The sequence below is a fragment of the Melopsittacus undulatus genome, chromosome 7 (assembly GCF_012275295.1).
Source record: "Melopsittacus undulatus isolate bMelUnd1 chromosome 7, bMelUnd1.mat.Z, whole genome shotgun sequence".
Lineage (NCBI taxonomy): Eukaryota > Metazoa > Chordata > Aves > Psittaciformes > Psittaculidae > Melopsittacus > Melopsittacus undulatus.
This window is the reverse complement of record NC_047533.1, coordinates 37,821,058-37,836,298: the sequence shown is the minus strand read 5'-3', so window position 1 is coordinate 37,836,298 and position 15,241 is coordinate 37,821,058. Positions and strand designations below refer to the sequence as shown.

At 36.5% G+C, this 15,241-nt stretch overlaps 1 protein-coding gene across 1 annotated transcript in view; it reads right to left on the bottom strand.

Moving 5' to 3' along the window:
• The window catches only part of GLRA3 (glycine receptor alpha 3), a 63,861-nt gene extending 49,325 nt beyond the window's left edge, over positions 1 to 14,536 (bottom strand). The window contains exons 1-2 of the mRNA XM_005145528.2: positions 14,452 to 14,536; positions 9,477 to 9,544 (exon numbers count right to left, since the gene is read on the bottom strand). Coding sequence (XP_005145585.1) covers positions 9,477 to 9,544; positions 14,452 to 14,536 — 153 coding nt within the window. The remainder of the gene's footprint in view (positions 1 to 9,476; positions 9,545 to 14,451) is intronic.
• Between the last annotated feature and the right edge of the window lie 705 nt (positions 14,537 to 15,241).

Here is a 15,241-nt window from a genome sequence, read left to right as displayed (position 1 = left end):
GATCAATGGCCGCTGACAAAAGAAAAGCTGTCCAATATTCATTAATTGGTCGCTGAACAATTAGAAGCAGGCCATATTGTGCCTTCCACCAGCCCATGGAATACTCCTATATTTACCATCCCCAAGAAAAGCGGGAAATGGCGATTGTTACATGACTTGCGGGCTATAAATGCCGTCATGCAAGACATGGGTGCCTTGCAAGCTGGTTTACCTAGTCCCACTATGATACCCGAAGGATGGGATTTAATGATAATTGATTTAAAAGACTGCTTTTTCACAATTCCCCTGCATTCGAGTGATGGGGAAAAATTTGCTTTCTCTGTCCCAGCAATTAACAAAGGAGAACCAGTAAAAAGATATGAATGGGTTGTGCTGCCTCAAGGTATGAAACATTCTCCTACTATTTGTCAGCTTTATGTTTCTTGGTCATTACAGGCGATTCATCAATACTTACAGCACTGTTTAATTTACCACTATATGGATGATATTCTGATTGCAATGCAGGATTTAAATAAGGACCACCTACTTGGACTATTACAATCAGAGTTGGCCACTCAGGCCTTTCCGGAAGCCTTTGCGACGGGAATGATAAGGCAGATAAATTAGTTGCTCCGGCATGGGCAGGGCCACCAGTAGATATTTTTCAACAAGCCCGGACATCTCATGCCTTCTTCCACCAATCGGCAAACATGTTGGTTCGACAGTTCGGCCTGTCCTTGACAGATGCCCGAGGACAAGCTATCATTGAATGAACACATCAAACACTGAAACAGTTATTGGAAAAACAAAAAAAGGGGGAAGAAGGGCTTACGCCGGTACCAAGAATACAGAAAGCTGTATATGTTATGAATTTCTTGCGACTAACAGGAGACTTTAATGACCCTCCTGCTGTAATACATGGCCAGGCATTAGGGTCAGGTTATATGAATAAGACTCAGGGTATCCTGGTCCAATACAAGGACATGGAAACTGGTGTTTGGAAGGGTCCTGTGGAAGTAAAATTAAGTGGTCGAGGATACATGTGTGTAATTACGGACTCCGGCCTGCGGTGGGTGCCAGCTCGGTGGGTGAAGCCCTGGAAAGAGCCAGCAGCACCAAAGGAGAACCAGGATATCCCCCTTGTCAACAGCTGAATGAGTTAACTGGACGAACTCTGAACTTCTTTACTGTGAGAGTGACAGAGCACTGGAACAGGTTGCCCAGGGGGGTTGTGGAGTCTCCTATGTAGGAGATATTCAAGGTCCACCTAGACAAGTTCCTGTGTGTGATGTACTCTGGGTTACCCTGCTCTTGCAGGGGGTTGGACTGAATTTTTCAAGGTTCTTTCCAACCCTTGGGATTCTGTGATTCTGTAATTTATCCAATACATGGGTCTTGTGAACTGTGGGTCTCTCATGAGTGTTTAAAATATAAATTACGATTATGGGTTAGGTTACCCTTTTGAATATAAGTATATCCATGTTTCCAGTGACCTTTGGAGACCTTTATAGATATGGCTGACCACTTCTTCCAACATAGGCTGGCCACCTGTGTTGGAATGAGTGTGCTTTTTGGTCAATATAAAAGCCCAAGCCTCATGCAATGTGAGGGAGGCAGAGCCTCTGCGGGGACGCCCGCTAAGGTTGAGCCTGCCACCTTGCACTGCGATGATGCTTCTTGGAGCTGATTTCCTGATACTCTTCACAAGGTCCTTGTGCTATGCTCTCTATGTGGGACTGTGTAGAGGGAGTAATGATTGTATGGATTTTGTGTTTCAAATATTGTAGTTGGGTGAAGTGTGCTTGTGGGATCCCAAGCATGTGTGTGTGTGTGTGTGTGATGAGGGCAGACAGTGTTTTGTTTTGTTGTTGGGTTCATGCAATAGTTTTTACAACTATTGGGTAAGAATTTTATGCATGCTAAATAATTAACTCACTCTAGCTGTTATTAATGACTGCAGTTTTGATGTATATTGCTTCAAGCTTGTTTCCCAGACAATATGCATGTCTGATCAAAAAAAAAAAAAAAAAAAAAAAAAAAAAAAGGTAATGCTATGGCAAACTTGACTGTTAACACTGTACAGTTGACTTCTACAGCTGCTTCACATCCCCTTTGCATTAGAATGCTTCTACTTTAAGGAGTCACTTTAACCTGTCTACTTCTCAAGAACTGATAACCCGGAGGAAGGGGTATATTTCTGTCCTACTACCTACAGGTCCACGGTGGCTGCCTGCAAAGTTTGTCAAGCCTTGCCATGAGCTGAACAGATGAGTGGAAGAACTCGATGCATCAGCTACAGGAGCTGACCTTGAAAACCCCAAGCAGAATGAGATAGAGAGAAACAAATGATTGTAAAACATCACTTGAGGGCAACTGAAAATTAACACCTTGAATATGTATGCTTGTAAAGTAGCTATTATTAGAGGTTGGGATTTCGCATATAAAACCACCTGTATTTACTAGCCAGTTGCTAATAAGAAACTATACCTTGTATTGTATGGAACTGTCACTTGTAAAAGAGATGTTAGAATATACAAATTTGCAGCAGCTGCTAGAAGATGCTAAGGCAAAAGGTAGAAAGATTCTAATATGATGGTACTGTTACAAAGCAGGTAATGGAACAAATTAAGAGGGTGGGAGAACTCCACTGGTAAGAAGTTTCTTTGGTTAGTCCCTCACTGCCATTGGCATCTTCAGCATGCTGATGCACTCTGTGATAGTTACTCTGCTAATGTAAATCTGTGTGTGCTTTGCTGTAGTAGTGACTTGTTACTGGGTGAAGCAGGTGAAACTCTGCATTGACAACAATGTTCAAGGACTGATATTGACCAAATGCCTGCTACCACAGTCAAGGGCAAGACTGGGTTGGCCTCTGTGTCTGCCACCAAGAAGAACCTTTAGCTCCGCTGCTGGCTGCAACCCAGCAGGCGTAGAGCAGTGGAGGCACATGCCATGCCAGACCTTGATGTGAGGGATGGCCTCCGCTGTTATCAGAGAGCCATCCAGGGGAAAAGGGCAGGCCCAGCTGTGTACAGCTATCAACAGGACCACACTGGCTGCCAGCGAAAAGTACAAAGCCGCAGACATGGTGTGAAAAAATTCACTGGTATGCCACATGTTATAAAGGTGACTTCAAGTGACTTCAAGTCAGACCAATCTTACTGAAATAATGCTACCTAGAGTAGTGGGTTGTTATGTTACACAAGTCAAGCAGTGATAGAGCAGACAATAAATTGTCAAAAACTTTTAATAAAATTAAAAAGGGGGAGATGTGGAGACAGTGTTCTCACAGGAAAATGAATATTTGGTATATGAGCTCTGAATAACTCCGAGGGATACAGCAAGGCCATGGGAGGCCCGAGGAAGCCTAAACAAGCAAGATAAGAAGAAGCTGTAATTCACTGAGTTATGAGAACTGTGGACTGTTGGCAAGCGTTCGAGGTCAAGTTCTCACACCTGTGCTTAACCAATTATATGTTAGTCACTAAGGGTCTTCAAGACAAGTATCCAATCATGATATGCCAAATTGCTGTAGGTGTGTATAAGCAGTAGTATATAAGGAGTTAATGCTTTGTAATAAATGGCTTTTTGTCTGATCACATTGATCTCTGACTGAGTCCGTTCCGCGGCATTTTCCTTGTTCCTCTCTCCTTCATCATGCTGTTTCACTGTTGTAATACCATCCAGTAGAATAAAAGTTTCAGAGCAGAACTGCATAAAACAGTATTTTCCATTGCTGGTTTTATAACTGACTGATTTGGAGCTCTTTTTTTGCATACTATAGAACTTCCGGATGGTGTGAAAAATATGCTGTGTCTGGGTAGGGTGATATGATACTGTCTGCTTAGAATGCAAGCTCATCAGGGGGATATGCATGGATTCATCTGGGCATATAACAAACTGGACAGCTGCAGACCCACTAGAATGTGAAAAACCTCCATCTACTCCTGAGCCTGTAACCCACGCTCAGGGTGTCAGAGGCAAGTTAATGATAAAATGAAGGATGTTAAATTATCTGTCTTCCAAACTCAAAAGTAACAATTTAATGACTTCACTGTGCCTTGTAAAATAGGTAAAAATATTGATTTTTTTTAATCTTGAAACTATAAAGTGGCCTTTATTGCATGTTTGCTTATCTGAGATTGTCCTGGTTTAAGCAGTAGCAGTCATTTTTCTCCTTCTTGGTAGCTGGTGCAGTGCTGTGTTTTGACTTTCGGGCTGAGAATGGTTGCTGATAGCAAGTATGTTTTGGAGTTACTGCTCAGATGTTTGGTTTAGCCAAGGCCTTTTCTGAGCTCATGCTCTGCCAGGGAGGAGGGGAGGCTGGGAGGAAGGAGAGACAGGACACCTGACCCAGGCTAGCCAAAGAGGTATTCCATACCATAGCACATCATATCCAGGATGTAACCGGGAGAGACCTGGAAGGGCTAGAGCTCTGGGGGGATGGAGGAGGTATCGCTCGGTGCTCGGTCGGGCAGGGTGGTGTGAGTTATGGGTTGGTTGCTGGTGAGGTGTTGTATTCTCTTCACTTGTTATTTGCTTTATCGTTATTATTTGTAGTAGTAGCAGCAGTAGTGATTTATCTTATACCTTAGCTATTAAACTGTGCTTATCTCAACCTGTGGGGGCTACATTCTTTGGATTCTCCTTCCTAACTCTCCAGGAGTTGGCAGAGCAAGGGGGGGAGTTAGTGAACGAATGTGCGGATTTGTTTTAAACCACGACACAGATAAATATCCTGCAATGTAGATATTTGTCTGTCAAGTCAGTATTAACACATTACTATATCCACTGCACAGAAATTTCAGCATATTTTCACCAAGGAAAGGCACATATTTCTTTGCATTGAGACAATCAGCTAAAAAGGAATTAGGAAAAATATTTGGTGAAATGCTTCAGCATTAAGCTTTGCAATGTATACAAGTGAACACTCCTTTCAAGCACTCTATTTAAAGAGAATAGGTAGAATAGAATTTAAACAGAAATACTCACTTGAAGATGAAGCTAATGAAATTAAAAAGCTGTGACTTGTAAAAGAGAGTAATTATGATGGTTTAAAGATGGGTTAATGTAGGTTAAAAGCACATTTTATTTGTAAGATAAACTTGTTAGTGTATTAGAGTACAAAAAGATATATCACCTGCTTCCTAACAGCATGCATGATAACACAGTTCTTTAGAAAGTAAGTCAAGAAATACACATCAGCAAAAATGTGCCAGGAAGAAGTAAGAAATGTATGCTTTTGAATGTGTTATTTGTCTACACTGTTATAATTTGCCATTAGGCCTCTCAGTGAGTGTCCCTTTCAATAAACTTTTAGCATGTGCATTATGCGAAGCATATTAATACATACTTAGTAAATACTGCTGTAAATCTGGATAAAAAACAAAGTGTTGTTCCTGACCTTTAAAATTCAGAAGACCTTGCAGAAGTTGGTCAATCATATTTACTAGAATAAAAGGCTTTTTGGTGTAGCCTACTATCTGTCCTTTAGCCTCACTATTCTGTAGCCTTTGCTCCATGTATTCTTTACTGTGTCTGTAAATATTTGTAGCTGAAAATGTTGGCATTGGTGTTATTCTTACCCTGTAAAACTGAACAGTATATTCTTTTTATGTTGACACTGCTTATTCGGAGATATAGTGCAAATACAATCTTAGCACAGCTTGAGCTACAAAAAAAAAAAACAAACAAACCCAGACCCTCTGTAAGCTTTTGAAGCTGTTGTGATAAAGCCTGAAATTTCAGTTCCAGTGTACCAATAAGCAAATTATTGGGTTTCCTGTATGATACAGTTCCCATGTTGACAATATACATTTAACTTTACATGACCAAGCAATACTATTGATTTATCAGATTTTTAAGGTTAAGCGTACTTCTGTATGTCACTATTTATCTTAAATATAAAATGCAAGATGTTAATTTATGTTATTTATGATAATTTCCTGTAATGAAAGAGTAATTTTATTCTGGGCTTCCACATTTTTATTTAATCTCATATTCTTTGAGATTTCAAAATCCCAATTGAAGAAAAGCGTAATATTAGCAACATGTAAAGAAAGACTAGACATAGATTTTCCCTTATATGTGTGATGCAGTAAGAGTTTTACTTGACTAGAGGATGAGTGTGAAATACTTGCTTTGTGAATATCCTCAGACATGTACAGGTCTGGCTCAATAACACAGGAAGATTGTCAAGGCTGGACCTTAAATTGTGCCCTTCAGGAAAGTTTGTTTAAGGGAGTTTTAGATTATGTGGTTTACTTTTTCTCTGCCTCCTCAGAGTGTACATGACATAAATTCCTAGCAAGAGGTGGCATGCCTTTTCCACACTATGGAAAAAGAAAGGGAATATGAATTCCCAACAGTAACCCATACTCTAAATAAAAGAAATGTAAAAAAAAACCCAAACAAATCTCCAAAATAAGAAAGAACCAATTTATAGTGTTTACCAGCTGCTGTACGTCAAATTAAGCTGCTTTGGTTTGGCTGTCTCTCCTGAGAGCTAGATCAGGTGTGTATGGGTTTAAGAGAATGCACTTACTGAAAGCTGATTTCTGCCACATGCTGCAAGTTGCCATTGTGCACTTACAAATTCCTCTTCCTTACAGCAAACTATAGAGTTCTATAATGTAAAGTTGGCACGGGGCTATTTTGCAGATGATCCAAGTTTGAGGTTTTTTTAACCCATTGTTTTTCTGTGTTTACTGTGTTATATATAGCCAAGGCAGCAGAGGGAGCCCAAAGAGTTTGATCATCAGTGAAAGAACTAGAGACGGGGAGAGAGACTGACAGCACCAAGAGCAGTCACGATAGTGGCTTGGTGTACTCGGACTTCCTTAAAGCTAACATATATATGCATATTCATTATTCAACTGGTAGTTTTAAATATCAGCTAGAATTCAAGGTACCACTTAGTGGAGAGGTTTTATTTTGCACTTGTTTCTTACTTGAGCTCTTTTGTTTACAGTTTGGAAAAAAGTATTTCTCAAGAATATAGAAGTCCTTTTTGAGTCTAATAAATTATTTTAATGACTCTTTTTTATGCATAAAGATTTAAAATAAATGTTAGAACACAGCTAGCTGAATTTCAAGAAGTACAGTAAATAAATCGTAACATAGTGACAACTGGTAAAATTCTGAACTGCTCTGGAGTGACTTTTGTTCAACAATGCAGAAATTCAGCTTGCAAAATAATGAAAGATGGTTTTGCTTGTAATTTTAAGATAGACAGATGTTTATGTTTTTCAGAAGATGTTCATCTTCAGATGTTCAGTTGGGAAGAAGTTAAAGCTAGTAAAATAAAGGACTGAAAGTCCCATCTACGTAAAAGCATTTATTTTTCTGCAAAGGAAGATTTGAGTTTCTGAGGGGTCAACAGCTGCTGACCATAAACAAAACATACTGTGTATCAGTGAATACATTATAAACAGAATAGCAGCATCATAAAGGCAGCACTTGTCTTAAAGTCAAGGTTGTACTTAATTGTTCAGTTTTTGGATGCATATAATTGACAGAATGAAAAACCCTGTGTTTCTGATCAGGTTTGTTACCTTCTGTAACATACTACCTATTTTTTACAGGTCAGGCTGTAGTCTATCATCTCAACTGTTTTAATGCAATGCTGTAGAAAAACGGGCAGAAAAAAAAAGTCAATGTAAGCAAACATATGTAAGAATTAATAGGAGGTGTGAACTTTTCTTCAGCTTTTCTAGGACAAGATCAGATGGGTGTAGGTAAACACAGTACATAAATATTTGACTAAAGGCTAAGTCTCCCTTGGAATGAGGAGATAAAGATTCTGGAAGAACTTTTCATAAGGGCTGACATGTAAAGAAACCATGGGTTTTAATGTACTTTCAAGGCAACACAGAACAGAATTGAATACCATTATAAAATAGAAGTATTGTACTAAGTTGCACTGAAATTAAATGTTTCTAATTCTCTGGTCATAGAGAGAAAACACACTTGAGATGTGAACTCAGATATTCTTTTCCCAAATTCAGGACAATTTTTTAAAGTGGTAGCAACTTTGCTTTTCTAAATATGCTTTTTATAGTGATCTAATTGCTGGATTTTTGCATTTTACAAGACCCTGTGGTCTGTCTCCTGCTTTGTACCAGATACACCCATTCAGCCATTGAAAAGTAGATATGGAACACTATTCTAATCATGTGAGTATTGCTTAATCCTCTGGTCAAACCTGACTAAATCTCCTTGGATGACATGTCAATCTGTTTGGGATTTGCAATCTGGCAAGGCCCCCCAATACAAATTAAAGTAATTTTCTACCTGGAAAAAATAATTTCTCAGTAACATCTACCACCATGTTCCAAGGTGGGTAAAGGTCAGGCAGCTGTGATTATGACTTTGAATATGGATTGCATAAATATTTGACTTTATGAATTTGTGTTATTGATTTTCTAACTGCAGGTTCTTGGTACATACAAAAGTCAAAGGTCTTTTCTTGCTCTTACTGGTAATTCAGAAGGATGGCTTTTGCTTGGGATTATTCCCTTCCCTCTTTTTTTGGCTATACCAATTATTTTTACTCTGTTCTGTCATCCCAAGTATGTATCCTGACCCCTGAAATTATTGGGATTTCAGAGTATTTGCTGTATTTGGATCTTACCAACTCATAGTTTTTCCTTCATCTCTCTATATTTTAACACTCTCTGTCCCCAAATTACTATGTAACTATTTTCCAAGGTATTTATTTGCCTTTCTTCAAAATATGTGATGTACTTGTATGGGGAAAGAATGCCTATATCTCCTCTTTCACCAATTTTTAAAGAGTAAATCTGTGCTCCAAGTTATTAGCATGTACGTTTTACATGTTAAATAATATTATCTAAGTTTTCTTTGTCAGTTCACAGTTTAATATCTAGTTTTACTATCTTTAGACTTGAACCTCTCTCCTTATTTTCTTAAAATCTCCAATCTTCTTGTACTCTATCTTCTGTCTTTCTTTAATAGACAAATTATAAGTGTACATACAAAAACTATATTTACCACACTCATAGAATTCATAATATACCAGATCACTGTTTCAGTTATTCTTTTATGCCTGTGCAACTGTTCTATTGATGAAAGACTTTTAAAATAAAATATACAGTTCTATATACACTATATATAATGAAATTATAAAATATTATTAGCAAGGCAACTTAATGAATTGACATTTTTGAGGTTAGAAAAGTGGAACACTATAGAAACTAATATCTATCTAATTGAAAATAGTGAGTTTGTTACAATTATCAAATAAAAGTTATGAAAAACAAACCCAACCCTTGGCTTTACTTGTGTGTTTGATAGTATAATGATAACTTTCCTGTTTGAAAAAATCAGCTGCCAAATTAAATGTTCTCACTTCTGTTCTTAGAAGTGGATTTCCTTCTTCATTTTGTTCCAGGTGAAGAGAAGCCTTAGCCAGCTTTTGAGCTCATTGAGTACATTTAACTTGAACTTTAATCACTGCTTAAGGTAAGATATCTTACCATGGTTGTCTCTGCAATGGATCCAAAGCTGTTTATAAATATGTTGCATGTGACATTAACTGGAGGTCCTGAAAAAGAAAAAAAAACACCAGTTCCTTTACCTTACCGAGTGACTATAAAATATAAAAAATTATGATTTTTTAAAAATTTAATTAGGATGAAATAATGCTACATGCACAACTCATTTAGTGCACACTTAAAAAGTGAATAGTTCCTAATACATTTCCTTGTGATTTTTCTCAAAGGTAGGCTACTTGACTGGCCAGTTTTAGCAATAATAAAAAGAGACAAAGCTGATTATTAACTTGCACAGATGTTTCTGTGCAAAAAAAGAAAAAAATCAACACCCTGTTTGAAATATATAGTAAACCAGGTTTTCATGTGTGTTTCAGCAAGCTTCTCACAACAATTATGGATAAAAATAACCTTCAATCAAGGCAGCTGCAACCTTTAATGTTATCTGTCATCGCTGGTAAGAGAAATACATTGCTTCTGCTCTTATCTCTACTGCTTACAGGAACAAATGTGGATAAGAAAGAAAGACTTAGATTCTATTCTCATTCCTCTCAATCCACAAAACGGTTAATAATCTGCTTAAGCTAAATTTTCTGTTACCATGAGTCTTCAGGCAACTGTTGTTCTGTCTTATCTTGCATGTGTGATGAATCAGTAGTGGCAGTGCAGTCATTATGATAACTGAACAATGAATTGTCTCTTCATGGAAAAGGTTTTAAATTATTTCTCTGAAAGTTTCTGTAAAAATGGCATGGTGGTAGAGCATGTTAATTTTTCCATTAAATCTTATCAATTTCAATCTCTGTGCAACAGAAACAAGATTTTTCCATCACAAGGTTTTTTAGTTACCCTTCTGCCCTTTAACATTCTTCTATATCAATAATCCTGTCCAGCATGGGAGAACCCGGTTTCTTTTTGTAGTTTTAAGCAATCACTAATAATGAAAGAGCTGTGTCTGGAATCTGAGGATTGGTCTTACAAACCCTTACGTGGTATTTCTTTTTAGGGTCATTGAAGAAAAAGCTGCCCTGCAACTGTTGGTGGTTTGCAGCTAAAAAAATCTAATGTGACCAATGAACTTAATATTGAATACTTGAAGAACCACAACATCCATTAAAATTCTGCCAATAGGACAAAATTTGAAACATTCTTCTTTCTTCACAGCAATAATTGTTTTGAAATACTGTGTAGCAATTTCAAAAAAACATCACTACATGTACTTCAGTCACTGTAATACACAAGACTGTATCCTATGGAGCAGAATTGTCAAGTAAGGAGGTATCGCTCTACACTTTGACACTATCTTCACTTTGATATCTAGTTAATTATTTAGAACTGTTCTTGAGCATATCCAGTATTTCTTGGAATTCAATAAAAGCTTAACACAGACAAATCGTGAAAAGGATCAAGGGAAAAAGAAAAAGCAGGGGAGATGAACAAAGAGAAAGTAAAAATTGTCAGGGAGAAAATTGTACTTTTTGGCTATGTTAGATTATTTCTTTTCAACACAGCTTTCTTTTCAAGCATTTTCATGTCATCGTTTCAAATTTGGTATGATACTATCTTTTTTAAATTAGTACTATGCTTTAAGGTATAAATGTGCTATATCAACAAACACAGTTGCTTTTATAAAGAAAAGGCCATAAATCACTACAATACTTAATTTCAAAAGCAGCATTACAACAGTATAGTTAACATCTAGTTAAAAAGAATGCAAAAGGAGAAGCTAAAAGCAACTGGCAAATGATTTAGAGATTATTTAAAGATACTGTGCTGAGAGTAAAAGAGAACTTCCCAAAACATATTAAAAAGAAACACAAATGAAGCTGTTAAAACTGGAAATCATATTCGAACACAGGAACTCAGGCATGTGGAACATAGATTAAAGACAAGAGGAAAAAAATAGAGCTGACACTCACTAGACACACAAATGCTAACAATGATAACTATCTGCAAGGAGTTAAAAATAGAATCCTGCCAACATCTGGAAGGTGAATTCATGAAAAGATGATTAAAAGTGTCCATGAAAGTGAGGAAGGTCAGAAGAGAAAACCCAAATGAAGTCTTTGTCGCATCATTCGTCTCCAGTTGCTAGCTGTGTCAAATACTGTAGCTATTCTGATGGAAGATTTGAATGAGGTCTGTAGAAGATGTTTCAGACTAAGTGATAAGGAAAAACTGACAGGCTGAAGTGATATCAAGCCAGGCAATAACAAAATCTTTGTAAAGTTGTAGAAATATAAATCACTGTGAGTCAGCTATAACCTGCATCAGTTTTGTTATCAGGGGAAACATATACCTTGTTCAGCAAGTGTTACTTGAATTAAAAAATCTAATCAGACTTCAGGTATGATAGTGGATGACATTGGCAATGAGCTTTATCCCTGTAAACCTTACCTCTGTACCAGCCAAACTGGTAGCAATTATGACAACTATTGTGGTTAACAGACGTGGATTAATATTATTTTTGCTGAAATAATGTCTCTCAGATCTACTGAAACTCTCTGAAAGAGCTGATGAGCACGTGGGTAAAGGCAGTCTAATAAGTTTAAATAAGTATTAACTTTAATTGTAGTATATAATTAAATTAATTAAACTAGTTTATTTGAAGTTTTCATCACTTTTCAACCTGATCTTTTTTCAAAGGCTCTTTAAGGATGTTAGTCTTAAGTGAATGACAGTGCCTTTTACTTTAAAGTTATTTAATGTTAGGAATACATAGCTGTTTTTCAGTGCAAGGTGATTACTGATGCATTCCCCCATGGATCTGCACTGAAAGGCCAAAACTGCCTCTAGAAGTGATGAGATGAACATATTTATCTAATTTTTTTTTAATTAAATCTTGGTGTAAGAAGTTCCTAAACTAATGATTAGCTGAGTACTTTTTGGCAATACAAAGGAAAAGAACACTTTACACTTTGCTATGTAAATCCCCAAATTTCCACACTAATAGGTTGTTATCAGTGTTGCGATCTGGTCTATATAGATTTAAAATTATACCACCTCTACTGTATCAGTTTATTTCTGAGCATCTTGAGGCCATGATAATTTTTACACATGGACTACATAATTGTGTCCAAATTTGACAGGTGATAAAGTATTTCTCATATTTGTAAGAAAGACCAAATCTGGGATGTGGAAGAGCTGAGTAAGAAGAGAAGCATCTTTATACATGTCTGATCTACTGGGTAAAGTAAATTGCAGCTAAAACAAAGATTTTGCAAAGTCTCTTAACTTTCTGGTTTTATTTCATAGCTAAATAAATACCAACAGTCTTCTCTATTATTTCTGTTGAACAAGAACAGATATGCAGAATTCCTTATCCAAAAGCAGAGCACTCAGACAAAATATATAATTACATGTTATTGACCATAATTAACTATGACTAAAATCGGTAGTTAAAGATCTTGTCTAAGTAGGAAATTTACTGGAAGAATAAATTATTTAAAATGATTGACTGGGTTCTCTTATCAGTACTCATTCTGTTCCTTCAAAACTGTTGCCACATTACAAACTCAAAAAAGCATTAAACCCAGCACTTGCCACCAGAAAGTGGCAAAGTCACTGAAGGAGATACTTATTCTTAGTGATAGGTCTGAATCATTCTGGGCAGATTTGTTCAAAGTGCTGTCTAGAAGATTTAGAATGTGCACTTTTTTGAAAAAGAACAATGTCAAATTAGGTTTTGTCTCTTTAAATTTCAATTGTTACAAAACAAGGCTCTAAGTTTTTTGAATTATACTTTCAAGAAGTACTGTATTGAATTTGCTAATCTCTATATCATCTGCCTATTCTTCACTGTAGCTCCATCAGAACATTGTGATTGCATGATGTCCACGGCAATCTCCAAAATCCAATTTCTAAATCAACTGCTAAGCTGTAAACTCATTTTTAAACACCTGTTTGCAGGAAACACAAACAAGAAAGAAGAAAAACTGCAGGATTTAGACTTTGCCTGAGGTCTTCTGCCCAGCAAAACTTTACCTTAGGTTGGACCTGCAGTTTGCATGCTAAAGAATACACTGTGGTAACAAGTCAAGATAAATTTAATAAGGAGCAAAAATAATGTAAGAGCTACCATTCATAGAAAAAAAAAATGAAATAGAGTGGTTTACATTACTTTAAAAAAATTGTTTAATGTTGTTGAGCCCTCCAGAAAGCCAGGCACCGGGAGATTCTTCAAAGTAGTTCTGGCAAGGAAAGTCCAGGGGACTTATTCTGTGTGGTTTCTAGGGATATTGATCACTGTTGTAAATCTTTTCCTGATGTGCTTGAATTTCCAGTGCACATTTATAATTTTTCGAGAAATATCAGCACCACTAACTTATTAAAAGCAAAACATTTCCAGCTGCACTAAATTCTGGTTAATAACTTTATATGCACAGCATCAACTGTTTATAGCTTAGTGTAAGGAAGTACTTTGGCAAACAGCTTGGTCTTTATGAATCAATCTGGGCAAATTCTGACAACACTAGCAAATAGAGTCATAACCACTTACATTTCTGGAAGTTGGAGATGTCAAAAAATTGTGGAAAAAAGTTAGGAAAAAAACACCCACTACCACCACAAAAAAAAAACAAAACCCAAAAACAAACAAACAAAAAAACCCCCAAAACAAAAACAAAAACTAACCAAACCAAACAAACAAAAAAAAAAAAAAACCCAAACAAAAACCACTAAACCCCCAAAAGAAAACAATAATTGTATTAGACAATCGAAACCTAGTGATAGGCTAAATTTCCAAAAAGGTCTGTATTTGGAAAGCTGTAAAAGTGACAGGAATAGAGAATATTACTGCTGAAATGAACTGTCATAACAAAGAAAGGCAAAAGAAGGCATATATTTTTTTTTTGTTTTCAGTGAGTGTACTTCTTAGTTTTCATATTTATTCTAGGATCTGCAGTTGTGTGAGAAGAAATATTGAAATACTGAAAAATTTAAAGTTTACGTTTGAAATTACCTTTGAAATTTGGTCTGATTCTTGCATCATAGCCTGACATCCTTCCCATTAGCTTGTCCAGGAAATCAGATGGCGACATTGGCATGCTGCGTGATCTTGCACTGTCTGTTTCCTTTGTGGCTACCAAGCTAACAGCAAGGAAAAGCAAACAAACAAATGGAATTTTGTTAGAGATTTTGTTATGTATACTTTAATTTTACGTAGTCAGTAATTCATGTATGAACAAGAAAATAGGAAAGCTAAGATTGCCTTTCCAGTTAGTTTATGCTTCAAATATAGCAGTAGCAAATAAATGCTTTTCTTATCTGTCATTTTATATGTAAATTTTGTTTTGTTAAGCTGCTTAGTTATAGGTTGCTGTCACCTCTTCTTCAGGATTTTGTAGATTAACAAGACTTTCAGTCAACAGTAGTAATTTCATCATCACATAGTTAAACTGTCACCTACACAAAAGCTGTGCATGTGGAATATCATAATTTGGAGTCTGTGCTATGATGAATCTTTTTTAACTGGGTGTGGTGTAACAGAAGTCCAGATGAGAAGGAAAATAGTAAGGACATAGTGGAATTACCATCCCTGGAGGTGTTCAAAACATATGTAGATGAGGCCATTAGTGACATGGTTTATTGGTGGCCTTGGCAGTCCCAGGGTAAAGGTTGGACCTGATGATTTTAAAGGTCTTTTCCAATCTTGTTTATTCTTTGTCTTTCATGGAATAGTATTACTACACCAATTCTTTGTTCAGCTGATGTTTTATATTGATATTTAAACGTAACACTACATATTAAAT